This window comes from Muntiacus reevesi, chromosome 4, assembly GCF_963930625.1.
Source record: "Muntiacus reevesi chromosome 4, mMunRee1.1, whole genome shotgun sequence".
Classification (NCBI taxonomy): Eukaryota; Metazoa; Chordata; class Mammalia; order Artiodactyla; family Cervidae; genus Muntiacus; species Muntiacus reevesi.
This window is the reverse complement of record NC_089252.1, coordinates 50,181,687-50,200,807: the sequence shown is the minus strand read 5'-3', so window position 1 is coordinate 50,200,807 and position 19,121 is coordinate 50,181,687. Positions and strand designations below refer to the sequence as shown.

The 19,121-nt window shown below is 38.9% G+C and overlaps 1 protein-coding gene across 1 annotated transcript in view; it reads right to left on the bottom strand.

Annotated features, from left to right (window-relative positions):
- DCC (DCC netrin 1 receptor) overlaps positions 1 to 19,121 on the bottom strand; it is an 828,232-nt gene that overhangs the window by 344,141 nt on the left and 464,970 nt on the right. The window contains exons 12-13 of the mRNA XM_065934991.1: positions 2,684 to 2,832; positions 880 to 1,018 (exon numbers count right to left, since the gene is read on the bottom strand). Coding sequence (XP_065791063.1) covers positions 880 to 1,018; positions 2,684 to 2,832 — 288 coding nt within the window. The remainder of the gene's footprint in view (positions 1 to 879; positions 1,019 to 2,683; positions 2,833 to 19,121) is intronic.

Below are 19,121 nucleotides of genomic sequence, written 5' to 3'. Positions count from 1 at the left end.
GGTGGATTGGCCAAAGAATCACAAACTGAAGTCACTTTTTGAAATTCAAAAGATCAATAATTTATAGAATTATACATACCAACATGGAAACTGTTGTTGAAAAGAAATAGCTTGCCGCCTTTTTAATATTCATAGAGGTCATTTCTCTGCATTTCTGCACCTGCCTGAATTGTCACTGGCCTCATATCATAAACTCTGCTATGCTTTATTTTCACTTTTCATTAAACTTCCAACATTTCATTATCATCTGTTTCTTAGATCTCTAGTTACCTCTGCTACTGCTTTGTCAAATTCATCTATTTCATTAAGATTTCTTCCTCCTTTTTATGGCATTAAAAATACGTCTAATCTTTCATTTGCTAGGCAAGGTTAAAGTAAAATATAAATTTTCAGGTTCAGTTTTAATACTTTCAGTATTGGATTATTTGGCCTAAATCTTCATGATTTTTTTTTTCAAATTAGAGGTATGTATAGGAGGATTGTCCATCATTTAAACACATTTAATCACCTACCACTGTTTAGAAGGAAAAAAGAAAGATGCTGATGTAAATTAGCCCACATGCATGCGCAAATGTGTTTGTATTTATAGGAATAAAGGAAAACACACACACAAAGTTATTTTGAGCTCCTAGGCAGTAGTCATACCTTGAAAATGACTAATTAGGACATCCTGATTCAGAGTGTATACCTTTTCAAAGTTTAAATTTGACTGTAAGAGGTGGTTTGAGGAATAAGCCAAAGTTTTAATGTATGTTAGTCTACTTCATGAAGTTTTAGTTAGGACACCTTGACAATGGAATCTATCACATGCATTCAATATCAATGCATTCAATTCAATATTCAAAGTAAGTAAGTCAAATTCCACTGTCTATAACTTACCATCAGAAAGCGTAACCACTGTCACATCGTCAGTAGATACTCCTGGCCCATAGCGGTTATAAGCTAGGAATCGAAGACTATATTCCGTGAATTTTTTCAGGCCTTCCAGTTTATAAGATAGCCCATCAACCTCTATATTCTGGAGACATAAAACACCAAAACTATTATTCAGGAGGCATGTTAAAGCAGAAATGGCAGCCATTCTGAGCAATCAGTGAACTGACAGCAGACTCTCACTCACAAAGCAACACTCTAGCCTTATTATGAGTTGTTATAAAACCGAAATGGTGACACACACTCCTCCACTAAAGACCAAACCCCTCTGTAGACTCCTAGCTGAATTAACACCATGCTGCCTTCACCGTCGTTAAGTTCCAATTTGTTTAACGCCACCCAATCATTGAATAGTGTGTTGTATGAACATCCACACCAAAACTCTGACAGGCAGAAGGCAGCTCCTGAAGCCACAGGAACAGAGTTCTCCCCTACCTGAAATGGACTAATTTCCCAAGAAACTATAGAATTGTAAAGTAATTAGCCTCCAACTAATAAAAATAATTGGGAAAATAAATAAATAAAATAAAAATAAATAAATATAAAGTAAAAAAAAAAAAAAAAAGAATTACTCCTTCTCCTGCTGAAACATACTCTTGGTTCTTGAAACTGACAGATACTCTGCTACATGAATTCTCTCTCAAAATGCTGGGAGGTTAAGCTGGAATTGTCTTCAGCACTTCGCGGCTGAAGAAATGAGGTGCTGGAGATGAAGCTCCCTGAGAAATGAGAAGCAGTTTGCTCCAGAAGACCCATTATGTCACTCTTCCCAATGATTCTCACACTCACACTTATCTTGGGTAATATTATTTAAATGGATTGGTAAAATGTGTTGTTGAAGAACTAAAATGTGTAGGAAAAAGGGTAGGATAGAAAGCTGAAAATAAGAGCAAAATAGCATGGGAAAAGTAAACACACATGGAATGATTGATTGCAAAGGAGGATCTCTTAATCACTCTTATGTTATAACTAGGAACTGCTGTGGATAGAACTAATGCAAATATTTTTTTAGTGAAAAATATTTATCCTGCAGGGTATATGAACGCATGAGGACCACATTATGCTGGGCAGACTTCACAACACATCTTAAGAATTCCAGTATCTCAAGGTCACTTCTGGACCCTTCCTATTTAACTAGTCACTGTCTATGTATCTTTTGTCACATGAAGTTGAGACTCTGGAAGTAAATATCTCAACAGTCATATACATGTTACAAAACAGAATCGTCCAGTTTCATGTGTCTCCACAAAGGTTCATTTACTTTTATTTGAAAATCTAATTGCTTATTTTCCAAGATCTGTGCTAACCACAGATTAGAAGCAAAATGAAAATAGGAGGAAAGTAGTCTTCAGGAATAAAGTATACTGAAAACAACAAGAAGTCAGAATTAATATCAAATACGTGAATGAAAAGAGCAATTTGACTGAGGTCACTGAATATAACTGATCATCCCTTAGGTAAAGGGCTGAAATGCAAATACTTTTCTGGGATCAGATGGGCTTATTCAAAGGTATACTGGCCCAGACTGCTATATACTCAAACAAAACACTGGTATCCTTTTTATTGACTTCACCTCATTGCCCATTTGGCTCTCTTACCACCAGAATTCAACTACTTAACATTTTCAATAACAGTTACTTTAAAACTGAACAGCTATCCAATTAATGTGCTGGATACTGGCTTATATCAAGAGCCTGCAGATCTGCATTTCTCCGGGAGGTGTAGGAGTGGGGCCCATTCTCTCGCCTACCTGTTCTTTTCCCGTGGACACTTCAGTGCAGAACAATCTGTAACCTTGCACTGGACCGTTTGCATAGGCGGGGGGTTCCCAGGTAATAAGAATTGAGGTAGGTGAGGTAGATACAGCTTGCAGGTTTTCCACTGGTCCTGGAACTTGCACTGTTTACAAGAGAAATCGATTAGTTCAAGTAGGTTCTCTTTCTCGAAACCAACAGAATCACATCTTTTACAGCTTAAGGAAATATAGCACCATGTACTATTTTTAGAATCATATAGTATAAGAATGTAAATACCTGGAACACAAATAGAAAGTAATGAAATTTTAGAATCATTCATTCTAAAATTCAGAACAGGGTTTACATTAATCTAAATTACTTGTTTCATTTAACAGTTGAGGAAACTGGTCAAGGAGTCTAAATGACTAGAGTAATGGCTGAATAAGAGTGGGATTCTTAATCTAAGTTCTTAGTATGGAGAATTTTCTACTTTGCCAGTATGCCTTTGCCTGTGTGCTGCTAACTGCAGAAGGAAAAGAGGAAACACAATTAGAATGCTTGTACATCATGGTCCTACTTATAATTCAAGTAGGCAGCACAGTTATGGATAATTGACCACATTGTCTTTATTGAAGTCATCATTTTACAATCTTGCCCAAATCTGGGTCCTTTAAATTAATTTCAAGATTTAATTTCAATTTTACTTTCTAGCATTCCATTTTCTCTTGCAACTATTACTTTACTTAATCAAGGGTAAAAAGCTTGTTCATTAAAGAAATCAGATAAACACAGGTTCACAATCACTTAACCAAAACACTTATGTCCAGATATGTTTCTATATCCAGAAATTCTCGAGTTTTATAAAGGTAGCATGGTACATATGCAATGTTTTATGTAACATCCTGAGTGAAGTCTGTTGTAGCACCCTGTTATTAGACCATATATTTGCAGCAAACATGCATTCACACCAAATAGAATTATTAAGGACTATACACAGCCTGACATAAGATCAGGTGAGATGAGGCTACGAAATGAGTTAAGAAAATCCTTCACTTTAGATATGCAAATTTTGAATTTCTGCACAATTTTTTATTTGCTCATAAAACTTGAATATAAATATATGGTTTGCAAATGGTAAATGCAAAAACCATGCTAGTTACTGCAATCCAAAATAAATAAATAGCCCATCGTTGCAAGCATAACAATGACTTTAACTTAACCAGGCTGTGTATTCCCTGCCAGCCTTAGTTACCACCTAGCTTTAGACAGATATACATTCTAGGGCTCTAATCAATCTCTTCTGAGTTTGAACTTCCATAGCAAAAGACCATATGAAAACCCCAGCTGACATGACATCCAATGACAGACTTCTTAGATCGGCATGGAACCTGGGTCTCTGGATCATTTTCAGAATTTTTTCCACGGAGCCCAGCTCCTTAAAGCATTACTTCTCACACTTTTGGGGTGGGGGAGGAATACTCAAAAACAAGTATTTTCTGCTGAGACAGGCTGGGACCTGGGTCCCTTTGCTGCAGTGCCTGCACCTGGATAAAAGTCTCCTCAAGAAACAAAGGTTGATTGGCCTCTTATCAATTTCTGTTGATTGGGGAAGGGCAAGAATTCTGGTTGGTATTGATACCACCTTCATAGATTATCCCACCAGTCTTCAAATCCCGAGAATCCTTATTATTGACAACTTCATCTTTTTCACGTTAACAAGTGATTATTAATAATCTCTTAAAAAATTTACATGGAAATAATTTTAAACCTACAGAAGACATTAAGAATGAGAATAGTATATACAATACCCTTTTTCCCTTTATCCAGATCTACCTATTGTTAACACTTTGTTCTATAAACTATCATTCTCTCTCTCAATTATCTATCTATCCATCCATCCAGATTAGGCCACACTTATCAGGGCTCTTTACCCCTAAACTCATTAACACACATTTCTTAAGAATTAATGTGTACATGAATAATATAGCTGTCAACTTCAGCATTTTGTATGAAAACAATATTTTATCTAATCATCATTTATATTCAAGCAGTGTCAACTGACTTGGTAGTGTCATTTATGTAGCATTTTCATCTCTAGTTGAGGATTCAGTTTACGGTCAAGTTTGAATTTCACTACTATATCTCTTTGGTCTGTTTTATATAGAACCTGTTTCCAAAGCCTTTCTTCACCTTTTAGGCCATTTATTTTTTTGAAGGATATTGTCCTATTTTAACTAATATAATGTTCTCCATTTTCAGTTTGTCTTTATTTCTTCCTACTGAGTTTAGGTTAAACATTCCAAGCTATAAAATATAAGTGATGTTGTCCTTCTTAGGGCATCATACCCAGAGGCACAAGATCTTTAACCCCCCACTTCTGTTAATCTTGTGAACCAGGTCAAGGTGCTATCCGATTTCCCCACTGCAGGGGTAAGCGGTCCTCGGCATGCCCCCATACTCTGGTCCCCTGCTTCACTGCTTGCAACTCATGAACAATCTGCGTGGAGATGCTACACTGGAACTATGCTCTTTAACAGTCACATGTACAGATTCATACACTATCTTTCATGACTCTATAGAGATGCCACCATTCTAATCCATCTCTGTAGGGGTCATTCTTCGGAGAAGGCAATGGCGCCCCATTCTAGGACTCTTGCCTGGAAGCTCCCATGGGCGGAGAAGCGTCGTGGGCTGTAGTCCATGGGGTCACTAAGAGTCAGATGCAACTGAGCGATTTCACTTTCACTTTTCACTTTCACACATTGGAGAAGGAAATGGCAACCCACTCCAGTATTCTTGCCTGGAGAGTCCCAGGGACAGGGGAGTCTGGTGGGCTGCCGTCTATGGGGTCGCACAGAGTCGGACACGACTGAAGCGACTTAGCAGCGGCAGCAGGGGTCACTCTTGCCTTCCCTATTCTTCCATGTGTTCTTTCTTTCAGAGGGAGAACTGTGACTCCCAAACAGTTGTATTTTGACAGACATTTCATGAGAGTATTCTCACCTCAGTTTTCTTCCATAAAGGAGTAATTTTTCTATGGAAATCCCTTATTGACAAATGGAACTTTAGTAGATAAATGTTAAAACAGTGGTGAGCCTTGCCGGTGTCCAAGTTTAGAGTGATGCAGTTAGAACTGTATTATAATAAAGCAGACATTCTGTTCCATGGGGGACAAGAGCAAACTCAAATGTGCCTCCTGATACTCTTCACCTGGAGGGGCTTCCAAGGTGGCTCAGGGGTAAAGAATCTGCCTGTCAGTGCAAGAGATGCAGGAGTCACGGGTTCAATCCCTGGGTCAGGAAGATCCCCTGGAGGAGGAAATGGCAACCCACTCCAGTATTCTTGCCTGAATAATCCCACAGACAGAAAACCTGGCAGGCTACAGTCCAGAGGGTTACGAAGAGTTGGACATGACTGACAGACTGACCACACATGTACACACTCTTCAACTGAATTTTCAAAGTACAATATTTTAAATAACAGTAGTGAAAACATTAATGACTTGCATGTTTCCTTGATTACTGATATATTCACAAAGACAATGCAACCATTTCAAGAAGGGATATTTCTGATTTGGGATTTACTATTTTTCTAAGGAAGGCAGATAGAGAAAGGCACAGAAGCAATGAGACTGAAAGACCTGCCTAAGATACATGTTGAATGTAAGGCAACCAGGATTGTAAAAGTTCCCACAGAGCATATTTGTGCAGCCCAGTGATGTGTAAAGTACTAACTGAATGGGGCGGAATGTATTCTTTGTTGTTTTCTCATGGCTAAAGTGGAAAGGACATTGGCTACTAAAGTGAAAATGAAAGTCACTCAGCTGTGTCTGACCCTTGTGACCCCATCAACTATATAGTCCATGGAATTCTCCAGGCCAGAATACTGGAGTGGGTAGCCTTCCCCTTCTCAAGGGGATCTTCTCAACCCAGGGATCAAACCCAGGTCTTCTGCATAGCAGGTGGATTCTTTACCATCTGAGCCACAAGCTTATTCTGAGAGAAGGCAAAGATTCAGATTTTAAAACGGCCAAACTCCAAAGCCATCACTCCTGCTGAGAGATGTAACACATTCAAGGAAGGTTTCCAGGAGGTGTCTAGAAGAAAGGAAATGGAGGCAGTGTTTGGGGAGTTTCTGCCTGTCTGTTTCACTGGAGCACAGTAGGGTAATGGGTGACGATTCAAACTCTCCTCAATATTTGAGGAATGAAGCAGAAAATGAACTTGCACTTAACCCGCACCACCAGTTGCAGTCAGTGGCAACTCTGCCAAGAGGGTGGGGTGTGAAGGGTGCCAGTGTCACTCTCAGAGTTTCCTGAGGCTCCTAGCGTGGCTTGGGAGAGAATCTAGAAATGACTCCTGCACCCAGAGTAAGCCCCCTGAGAATCTGGAAGGATGAGCTGAGGGGGCTACATGGGGCACGTGGGGTGGGGTGGGAAGATGCGAGGCCTGCTATGACTCTGAGACGTGGGAACCACCACCTCCATCAGGCGCTATGGCAGAGGATTCTACAGGGACTCAAGGCAGAGTCAAGAGAGCACCCCACGAGAACAAACGTCAGGCCGTCCTTCTCCCCTGGTGATTCCAAGAGAGCACCCCACGAGAACAAACGTCAGGCCGTCCTTCTCCCCTGGTGATTCCAGCCGTGGCTGCTGAGTGTCCCGGCTGTCGAGAGAATGGTCAAAATCCACACTTAGTTTCCCAAGTAATAAGAGCAGCTGTCTTCTTCATGGAGATATGCACAAGGCTAGGTACCCATAGTTTAATCTGTCTATATGTGTTTATGGCTTTTACCAACGGGGAAACACCAGGCAGCAAGTAAGTGTCATAAATTGGATTCAGGACACACTGGTAGTGTCAATACCAATGATCTGCTCACCAATTGGATTATTCTCCTTTCCTAATGATCATTAGACATCATCGAGGAAAAAGGTGTGCTTGGGAAGCCAGAAGAATTTGAGGCAGAGATAATAATCACCAGAAGAAAAAAGGAGCATTCAGAACATTTAGATTCAGCATTCACAAACAACAGTGTGTGTTTCACAGCTAACATTCAACTAGTTGGTACAAAGTTTTCAATTGTCTTTCTCTGAAAAAGTGTTGCATTTTAGAACAAACTTATTTCCTACCTTAACTTTTTGTTTTAAAATATATTTTATTTTGTGATTTGATTGAATTAGTAGATTTTCTGTAATATTCTCATATATTAAGATAAATACCATAATCCTATGTTGATCTAAGTAAATATAAACATCACAACATCAAAGAATTATCAAATCATATGTTTATCATATATAATAATAAACATGCAATTAATGTACTGTAATGTAATCTAATCTGTTGTTACAGTTTAGTTGCTAAAATATTTTTTCAGTGTTTTTGATCTGAGGTTGGTTGCATTCAGCATGCAGATACTATAGATAAGCATATCTATACATGTATTATTTATATATTTAATTATATATTACATATATATATGACTGTATGCTGCATACATGCTAATCACTTCAGTCGTGTCTGACTCTGTGCAACCCTATGGACTGTAGCCCGTTGGGCTCCTCGGTCCATGGAAATTTCCTGGGGTGGGTTGCCACTTCCTCCTACAGGGGATCTTCCTGACCCAGGGATCAAATCCATGTCTCTTAAGTCCCTTGCATTGGCAGGAAGGTTCTTTACCACTAGCACCACCTGGGAAGTTCCATAAGACTACATATCTATATCTATATATAAAAAGGTAGATGGCTAGACTGGCATTGATTAATGAGTTACTTGCTTACATTAGATTCCATTAGGTTAGATTAGATTGAGCTTCCCTGGTGACTCTGCAGTAAAAAATCCACCTGCCAATGCAGGAGACAGGGATTTGATCCCTGGGTCAGGAAGATCCCCTGGAGAAGGGAATGGCAATCCACTCCAGTATTCTTGCCTGGAGAATTCCATGGACAGAGGAGCCTGGTGGGCTATAGTTGCAAAGAGTCAGCCACGACTGAACAAGGATACAAGCATCTGCAGATTTTGGTATCCATGAGGAGCCTTGAAACCAATGCCTCGTAGATGCTGAGAGACAACTGTACAGAACTACAGGCAAACCTTGGAGATTTATGTGTTAGGTTCCAAACGACCCTGATAAAGCAATTATAATAAAGGAAGCCACACCAGATATTTGGTTTCCCAGTGTACATAAAAAGTTATGTTTATACTATGTTCTATTATATAGTATCTTTTCTATTATAAATATATATTCTATTATATAGCATGCATTTTGTCTAAAAATGTACATATTTTGAAACACTTTATTTATTGCTAAAAAAAAAAACATGGCTAACCAAATGTATGGATGTGAGAGTTGGACTGTGAAGAAAGCTGAGTGCAGAAGAATTGATGCTTTTGAACTGTGGTATTGGAGAAGACTCTTGAGAGTCCCCTGGACTGCAAGGAGATCCAACCAGTCCATCCTAAAGGAGATCAGTCCTGGGTGTTCATTGGAAGGACTGATGCTGAAGCTGCAACTCCAATTTTGGCCACCTCATGTGAAGAGTTGACTGATTGGAAAAGACCCCGATGCTGGGAGGGATTGGGGGCAGGAGGAGAAGGGGACAAAGAGGATGAGATGGCTGGATGCCATCACCGACTCTATGGACATGAGTTTGAGCAAACTCCGGGAGTTGGTGATGGACAGGGAGGCCTGGCGTGCTGCAATTCATGGGGTTGCAAAGAGTTGGACACGACTGAGTGGCTGAACTGAGCTGAACTGAACCATCATCTGAGCCTTCAGTGGATCATAATTATTTTGCAGGTAGGGAGTCCTGTCATGATGTTGGTGCCTGCTGACTCAACAGGGTGGTGGTTACTGAAGGCTGGGACAGCTGCAGCACTTTCTTAAAATAAGACAATAATGCAGTTTGCCAGATCAATTGAGTTTTCATTTTACTTAAACATTTAGAGACCATCCTAAGATTATTAACTGGCCTAATTTCAATATTATTGTGTCTAAAGGAATAAGGAGGCTCAAGAAGAGTGGGAGATAGAGGATGACCTATGAGTGGAGCCATCAGAACAAACAACATATGTCAGTTATGTTCAGCTTCTTTATATGGGTGCTATTAGTTTGTGGCATCTGTCAGACCATAGAAAAAGCAAGAGAATTCCAGAAAAACATCTACTTCTGCTTTACTGACTATGCCAAAGCCTTTGACTGTATGGGTCACAACAAACTGTGGAAAATTCTTCAAGAGATGGGAATACCAGACCACCTGACCTACCTCTCAAGAAATCTGTATTCAGGTCAAGAAGTAACAGCTAGAACTGGACATGGAACAACAGACTGGCTCCAAACTGGGAAAGGAGTACCTCAAGGCTGTATATTGTCACCCTGCTTATTTAACTTATATGCAGAGTACATCATGAGAAACACTGGGCTGGATAAAGAACAAGCTGGAATCAAGATTGCCGGGAGAAATATCAATAACCTCAGAAATGCAGATGATATCATCCTTATGGCAGAAGTGAAGAACAGGAGACCCTCTTGATGAAAGTGAAAGAGCAGAGTGAAAAAGTTGGCTTAAGCTCAACATTCAGAAAACTAAGATCATGGCATCTGGTCCCATCGCTTCATGGCAAACAGATGGGAAAACAATGGAAACAGTGGCAGACTTTATTTTCTAGCTCCAAAATTACTGCAGATGGTAACTGCAGCCATGAAATTAAAAGACACTTGCTTCTTGGAAGAAAAGTTATGACCAACCTAGACAGCATATTAAAAAGCAAAGACATTACTTTGCTGACAAAGGTTCATCTAGTCAAAGCTATAGTTTTTCCAGTAGTCATGTATGGATGTGAGAGTTGGACCACAGAGAAAGCTAAGTGTCAAAGAATTGATGCTTTTGAACTGTGATGTTGGAGAAGACTCTTGAGAGTCCCTTCGACTGCAAGGAGATCCAATCAGTTCATCCTAAAGGAGATCAGTCCTGAATATTCATTGGAAGGACTGATGCTGAAACTGAAATTCCAGTACTTTGGCAACCTGATATAAAGAACTGACTTATTGGAAAAGACCCTGATGCTAGGAAAGGTTGAAGGCGGGAGAAGGGGATAACAGAGGATGAGACGGTTGGATGGCATCACCAACTCAATGGACCTGAGTTTGAGTAAATTCCGGGAGTTGGTGATGGACAGGGAGGCCTGGCGTGCTGCGGTTCATGGGGTCGCAAAGAGTTGGACACAACTGAGCAACTGAACTGAACTGAGTTTGTGGCACCCTCAGATAATTACAAAAGAAACAATTAATAATGATCACAGATCACCATTACAAACATAATAATCATGAAAAACATTTGAAATATTGTAAGAACTACCAAAATGTGACAGAGGCACAGAAGTAAAGAAATGCCGGTTAGAAAACTAGTGCCAACAGTCTTTCTCAACAGAAGGCTGCCACAATCCTCTAATTGTAAAAAATGCAATATCTGCAAAATACAGTAAAGCAAGGTCTTCCTGTATATAGATAAAGAGATAGAAAAAGACAATCATCCAGACCAACAGCATCTGCATGTGACATGTTCTTTTTCACAATATTCCTGGTTATTGTCAAGACTCTGTCTTTCATCCTTCAAATCTGAGTTCCTCTGCTGAGTTTATGATTAACCCCTCTATCCAAAACTTTACTCCCTAAACCTGCTCCTTTCAAGACTAAGGGGTATCAAAGAAAAGAGGACTGAAACTGTATACAAGCCTCTGTTGGCCCTTGAAGTAAAAAGCTTCTGCTTTAGTATCCCAGGCCACCCCTGGGTCTCAAAAGACTGGCTCAGGAGTTAATGACTAGGAAATATGAAGATGTAGAAACGAAAAATAGCTGTTGGCCCAGGAAACTAGCAGCAACACAGACTATAAATCAGCCACTTAGCAGAAACAGAGAACTCACAGTTCCCTGAAAGATGCAGATAAGAACTAAAGCACATTTCTAAGTTGTTCTGAGAGAAAGCAGACACCCACCAGATGAAAACTGCTGACCTCAACGATACAGACCCTAGAACAGTTGAAAGTCATAAGGTTCATGATGCTGAACTTCACCTTGAAGCCAACCAATTTGAGAATTCTGCATGAGCTGATCAGACCCCGTGGCCCCCTTCCTCATGTAGCCTTTAAAACTCCTTCCCTGAAAGCCACTGAGAAGGGTGAGACTTGTGAACATGAGCTGCCCATTTTCCTTGCTTCAGTTCAGTTCAGTCGCTCAGTCATGCCTGACTCTCTGTGACCCCATGGACTGCAGCACGCCAGGCTTCCCTGCCCATCACCAACTCCCAGAGCTTGCTCAAATTCATGTCCATTGAGTCGGTGATGCCATCCAACCATCTCATCCTCTGTCATCCCCTTCTCCTCCTGCCTTCAATCTTTCCTAGCATCAGGGTCTTTTCCAATAAATCAGTTCTTTGCATCAGGTTGCCAAAGTACTGGAATTTCACTTTCAGCATCAGTCCTTCCAATGAATACTCAGGACCGATTTCCTTTAGGATTCTTCTTGCGTGGTGCCATGCAGTAAACACTGTACTTTCCTTTACCACAATCCAGTGTCAATAGATTGACTTTACCATGCAGTGAAGAGCATATATAAGTTTGGTTCAAAAACAGCTTAAAGATATTACACGCTTACTTTTCTTCATAGTAGTGCTATAAATTAAAATTCCTGAATTCCCTATTATTATCCTTTTGAATTATAACTCTGAGAGGCCTGTGTGTGTGTTGTAAGGGTATCACATAAGTATATTTTCATATATTTATGTCTTTATTCAGATCTATGTCTATAAACTATACTTGAATATAACTTATACACTTATACATGTGATTTATTATATGCATATTAGAAAGAAAAAGAGAAAAAAGGAGACTTAAAGATATTAAATAGTAGAAATTAGATGTGGAGTCAATACAGTTGCTTCGGCTTTCCATTTCATTACATTTTAGTATGTCAGTCAAGAACCTTAATGGGTATAACCACTCTTCATTTCCAAGATGTCTTTCATAATCCCCACCGATCCCCTCAGTTGGACAATAATTTTGTTGCAAACTGCATCTAATTTCTCTCCATCTCTATTCCAGTTACCTCTTTCTTCAAAGAATGGAAAGATTTCTGAACAGACGCATGATCTATGCAAGTAACTCATCAATCAATGTCAACCTAACCAACTACCTTTTTAAACTTTAACATTGCATTACAGTAGAAATTCATTAGAATACCTGTACCTAAGAACAGATTAAACACTGACAATAGAGTAAATGAGATATATTACATGTCACTATTTGCACAGAGAACAATAATTTCTGACTATATATATAAATTTATAGTGCAATAGGGTACTTTATAGAGGGATCTTACTGTGTATTAACCCAAAAATGGCATATAAAAGTTGGCTGAATTTTTAATAAAGCATGATTTATCACATATATCAATTACAGGATGTGTGTCTATGTTCTATATATGATTAGGTGATTGGACTTGGGGGGAATATTACAGTTTAATGAGCTACAACTAATCAATTGAGATGAGAGTCAGAAGGTATGATTTCTTGTCGCTACTCTACTTATGATAGAGATCAGTCATTGGTATCAAGAATCAAGGTGCCCATGGACTCCCTGAAATTGTTTGTAAGTTTTCGGTAATGTAATATATACATTTTTTGAAGTGTAGGGTGCAAAGTTTTCATCATTTAGGTCTATGATTCCTTACGTGGTAGCTCCTAAAGATTAGATAACCTCTCTGGTTTCTTTTGGTTTTGAAAATCAGTCAGTCATTCTTTACCATCAATCATTTGTCTTAACTGTTAATTATTTTATGATGGGAAATATGGCAATAATTTCACTTTAGATATCCTCAACTTTTAATAAAATGCTACTGTTTCAAAAACAGAAACATTTATGAAATAGATGTTTCTATTTCATTTTGCAAATCATGGGTAAGTCAAAGGCATATGGATTCATTTGCTTTAATTTACCAAGTATTTTAGATTTTCCAAATGTCAGAGCTTCTGATGATCGAGTCAAATAGCAAATAAAAACTAATACCCTATTTCCTTTTCTTTCTCTTGCTCTGTATCTATTCTAATGTCTATTTGTCTACCTTCCTGGCTTCTCTGTACTGTAATTTGATATTTGTATTAAGCACACTGAAGTCCAAATTATGATTTATCAGATATATGCTTCTAAAAATGGGAGTTTAAATAACCTCTTCCAAATAAGAATGGAATATAAGGTTTTCATAGAAAAAGCTTTAGAAGGATCAAGGCATGTCTCTGTCATCATAATACTGAATGAAGCTGGTATCGTTTCACCATTATACTGATGTTTCTCAGCTGGTAGTCCCAAATGAAGACAAATGTTAGTGTCAGAGAATATGTAGTTGAACATTTGAATATTTAAAGTCTCTTCAAAATGACTGTGTAGTACAATGTTCCTAAATCATTAATTTAGCAGCCACTAAATTCTCTTTTTTTTTTTAGAACCAAAGTAATAGTGCATTAAAAAAATCACATGTGTTATCATTCAAATAATGATCTATAATTCCCATACCCTCAATTCAGGCCAGAGTTCTGAGGGTGAGTCTACCTTCTTATGCATGTGCTAATATAAAAATGATTCTTGAAGTCTATTTTAAAAATGGATAGCAAGAAATCTAAATAATTATCTGTAGTGATCCAAATGAACTTAGGCCACAAAGCTCTCTTATTTAAGCAGCAGCTTCCACTGCCAATGATATCCTCACTGAATGTGTTTCAAATGCAAACCATTTCTGAAACTATTTGCATTTATTGATAATAAAGTGCATGCTTTGATTGCCTCTTTGATTTTTTTTTTTCTTCTGTAGTTAACAGCTTTAATGATATTTCTATGAAATCTGTTTCTATTCTGTATGGGGAATGCAACATCAAAAAGCCTGCAGGCGATGTAATTATTAACATAATAAAATCCTTTCTTGACTGAAAAATGCAGTTAGGAGATATGACAGTAGTCTGGCAAGGAAGAAGCACAGACTATGGGGGTAGGTCTCTATTACCAAAATCACAGGCATCTGACAAGATTTGGTTGGAGGAAGCAGTTATTACCTGATCGTTTTATTTTTGGTTTGAATAGGTGCTATTAGCTAACTCACAATATACTCAACTGTGTCCTTATATGTGTGTGTGCATGCATATGTATGCATGTGTGTGCCTGAAGACATATACTGAAGTAGGCATATACATACACATAAAATATGTGTGATTTATATGACTTGCATATCACCTATATATACAAATATGCGCGTGCATATGGAAGACCTGGCAAGCTGCAGCCCGTGGGGTCACAAAGAGTTGTGCATGACTGGGCCACTGAGCAACAACGACTAATACACACACACTGATATATTGTTGTTGTTTAGTCACTAAGTCGCGTCCAACTCTTCTGCGACGCCGAAAGAGTTGCCTGCTAGGTTCCTCTGGCCATGGGATTTCCGAAGCAAGAATACTGGAGTGGGTTGCCACTTCCTTCTCCAGGGGATCTTCCCGACCCAGGAATCGAACCTGCATCTCCTGCATTGGCAGGCAGATTCTTTACTGCTGAGCCACCAGGGAAGTCCCACTGCTATATGAAATAATTGATATTTTTGACAATGTAGTAGAAAACACTTTAATGCTTCTTTTTGAAGAAAAATATCTTAAAAGTAGTCTTTTGGTAGTAAAAGTACTAGTTTTACTTAGTAGTACTGGTAGTACTAGTACTAGGAGTAGTGTTACAATAAAAGTGATTATAGGGATTGAACTCAATGTCAAATATTTTCAGTAGCATAACAGATTTTTCACTAACACAACCAAAGGGTAATAACCTTGGTGAAGCACGTAGCTTATGATGAATTTCACCTTGGAACACAGCTTCCCTTGAGGCTCAGCTGGTAAAGAGCCCACCTGCAATGTGGGAGACCTGGATTTGATACCTGGGCTGGGAAGATCCCCTGGAGAAAAGAAATGCTATCCACTCCAGTATTATGGCCTGGAGAATTCCATGAACTGTATAGTCTGTGGATTTGCAAACAGTCGGACATGACTGAGCAACTTTCACTTATTTACTTACTAGCAACGCCTAGAAATGTAAAATGTAGCGGGTAATGGAGATTCCTGACTGCACGACTGAGGTTTCAAATCATTGCAACTGGAGATCTTTAAGTAAAATCAAAGGCAAATGGTTTATCATACAGAAAAACTGCTGAAAATAAACACTGAAGTTAAAAACCTGAGGTTTCAGGCAAATGTGTTTTAACTTTCGTATTATTAAATGCTTAATGTCATGTAAACTCAATTATAGTGACTTAATATTTTTTCCCCTAGAATAGCTTGGGTTTGGTCCCTTTCCATTGTCATTGAAATTTCTAGACAAAAGTAACAGTTCATTTCGCAGTCTAATCATACACTTTATGTGGTTATCACACAATGCTCTCTCTAGTACTGCGAAATATTATGTAGAAATTTTTAGGGAACTTATTAGGACGAAGAAAATATGCACAGACACAGACAATAAAATAAATACACACACACTTCTTCACAGATGATTAAGTATATAAGAATGCTAGAAACAGGTCTATCAATGAAGTACACAGTCATTGAGGACAGTTATGGGAAATGGGGTCAAGAGTATTTCTTAATCAACAGTTGAAAAGTGCACCAACAAGGCAAGGAAGGACTGGAAGTTCAGACATGAAGGAGGAACCCAGTGAGTCAGGGGGCATGGGTGGGGATGAGTTTAATGAGTCACGGCCTTGATATTTGCTTTTCTGTAACAGAATTTACAAGTCAGTCAAAGGAGAGAAAAATGCAATGTAGTTTGGGGATGGCGTTAGATAAAGAATCCTTTAAGTAAAAATAATGAGAAAAATTGCAAAGTGAACTAGTTAATGATGGCACAATTAAGCAGGAAACAACCCACCAGCATGAAATTATCAATGATTAAACTGCCTTTCTACTTTATTAGCATTACCAACACATCACATAATATTCTACTGATTTTAGGAAAATGTGGTATGCCTCAAGATAATTTGAAGAAAGTAGAAAAAAAATGCACATTTTGCAAGATATTGGTCTCTAGAACTTCAGTTTGGGAACAAGATTTTAAAAAGTGTCCCAACCTCCTCATAAATACACAGTTACTATTATTGTTATTATACAGATCATACATTTATGTTTAATTCTTGTAGAAGAGTCCCAAGGAGAAATCCCTAGGAAGCGGATGTTTCATACTTATTGGAGACTCATATATACTTCAGGATATTTCTGCACATATAATGAACAGATATGCATCAGAGAATCAGGCATCTTTGGCTCATGTGCAGCCCAGAGTGTTCTCCACGGTGATAACATAACTCAATCCCAGCAACCTTTCTCAGAGTTGGCATGTATTATGGTCAGGATGGAAAGAAATCAATCAATATTTGATGTTTGTAGTTTTAACAGAGCCAATAAATGACATATATGGATGCTTTTATAAAAGAGTCCTGCTGCCATTTATTCAAGGAGAAAGAATCAACAGTCTTTTTCCTGGCAACCACAAGTGAGTAGGTTTTCCTATTCTTGTTGTTGCTTAGTTACTAAGTCATGTTTGACACTTTTGTGACCCCATGGACTGTAGTCCACCAGGCTCCTCTGTCCATGGGATTTCCCAGGTAAGAATACTGGAGTGAGTTGCCATTTCCTTCTCCAGAGGATCTTCCCGACCCAGGGATCGAAACTGTGTCTCCTGCATTGGCAGGAGGATTCTTTACCAATAAGCCACCAGGAAAGCCCAAGAAGGTTTTTCTACAAAACTCCAAAAAATCCTACCTTAAAAGAGACCGTCTCTTTAGGGAAGCAATGTATTGTTCATCTATTCCCAGGTTTTAAAAGATGAGGCACTGCCTTGCATAAAGTCTTTATGGAGGAATCATAAGCTAAAGAAGAAATTTAGAACTCTCTTCTCTGAACACATAGTTTCCCAGAAGTCACCAATTTGGGCTGCAGCCCATCTAATAAAACCTTGCCAAAAGAGACTAATGGTAATGAATGTGGCCTCCAAAGTCAGAGACTTTGGGTTCAAATTAAGTACCTCTCCTCAGGCTTACATGGCCAGGGTCAAGCTATTTAATATTCTTGAGCTTCAATTTTCTTATGTTAAAATGGGATTAATACCAACACCTACCTCATGGCTTTACTGTAGAGGCTGATAATAAATCATGAACAGTATCTAGTACCAAGAAGAATTCAGTAAATGTTATCAATTTTTGCAGTGTGTCAGAGAATCAACAGGGAAAACAATGAAAATGTCCTTAAATTTTAGTCTAAAGTGATAGGACCATCAGCGGCTAGGAGAGGGGTCCAGATGAGGTGGGAGAGATGATCAGGGATGAGACCACATTGGGCCTTAAATGCTTTGGGAGGATTTTGATTTTTAAGAATCATAAAGGTACCGATGGGTTTAATCATTTTGTACTCTGTCCAAGATGCAAATTGTGAATGGAAGGGGGCAAATGTAGGTGCCAGAAGACCAGGTGGGAGAGTCTTCTATGCATAGAAGAGAGAGGTTAACAGCTTGATTTAGAACAATGGTGATGAACAGGAAGAGAAAAGGAGGGATTCAGGGCTGTATGGAAGGCAAACATCAACAGCATTTGATGTACTGGAGGAAGCTCAGTGAGAGAACGACATCAAGAATGACTCCCAGATTGGGACTGAGATACAAACACTACTGTGGATAAAACAGATCACTAATAAGGACCTACCATATAGTGCAGGGAACGTTACTCAACACTCTGTAATGCCCTATATGCAAACAGAATCTAAAAAGCAGTGGATATATGTATAGAGGTCACTGATTAACTTTGCCGCACAGCAGAAAGCAACGCAGAATTGTAAATCAACTACACCTCAATAAAATTTTAATAAAACAAACAAACATGAAAGGACGACCCCTGCATTTCTGACCTGCACAGCTGGGTGATTTTCATCTTCTTTACTGAGACAGAAAAAACTGGACTGAAGCGAGACTGGGCAGGCGTGTGAGGTGGGGTGAGTACCATGGCTTCGGCACCTACACGGGGGTTCAAGTTCTTCCCCATCCACAGGGGCCTGCTGGGTATTTACACCAGATGGACAGCCATGATCTATTATTTTTCTTCATCTTTACTTCTCTCTTAATTTCTTGGTCTCTCAGCTAGACAATTTCATACCCCAGTTCTATGAATGGCCCCTCCACAGCCATCTTTTTTTTTCTTTTTCATTTATTTCCCCTGCATTTTTTTCTTTCTTTTCCCATTTATAGTCAGTCGCTTTTCAGGAACATTAGCTAGTCTCCAGATTTCGTGATCATCTGTTTGTTCTGTTCCTACCTAACTTAGCTCCTCTAAACCCACACTTTGCTCTTTTTTGAGGCACTCAAAATAATTACCCCAATTAACAGACCA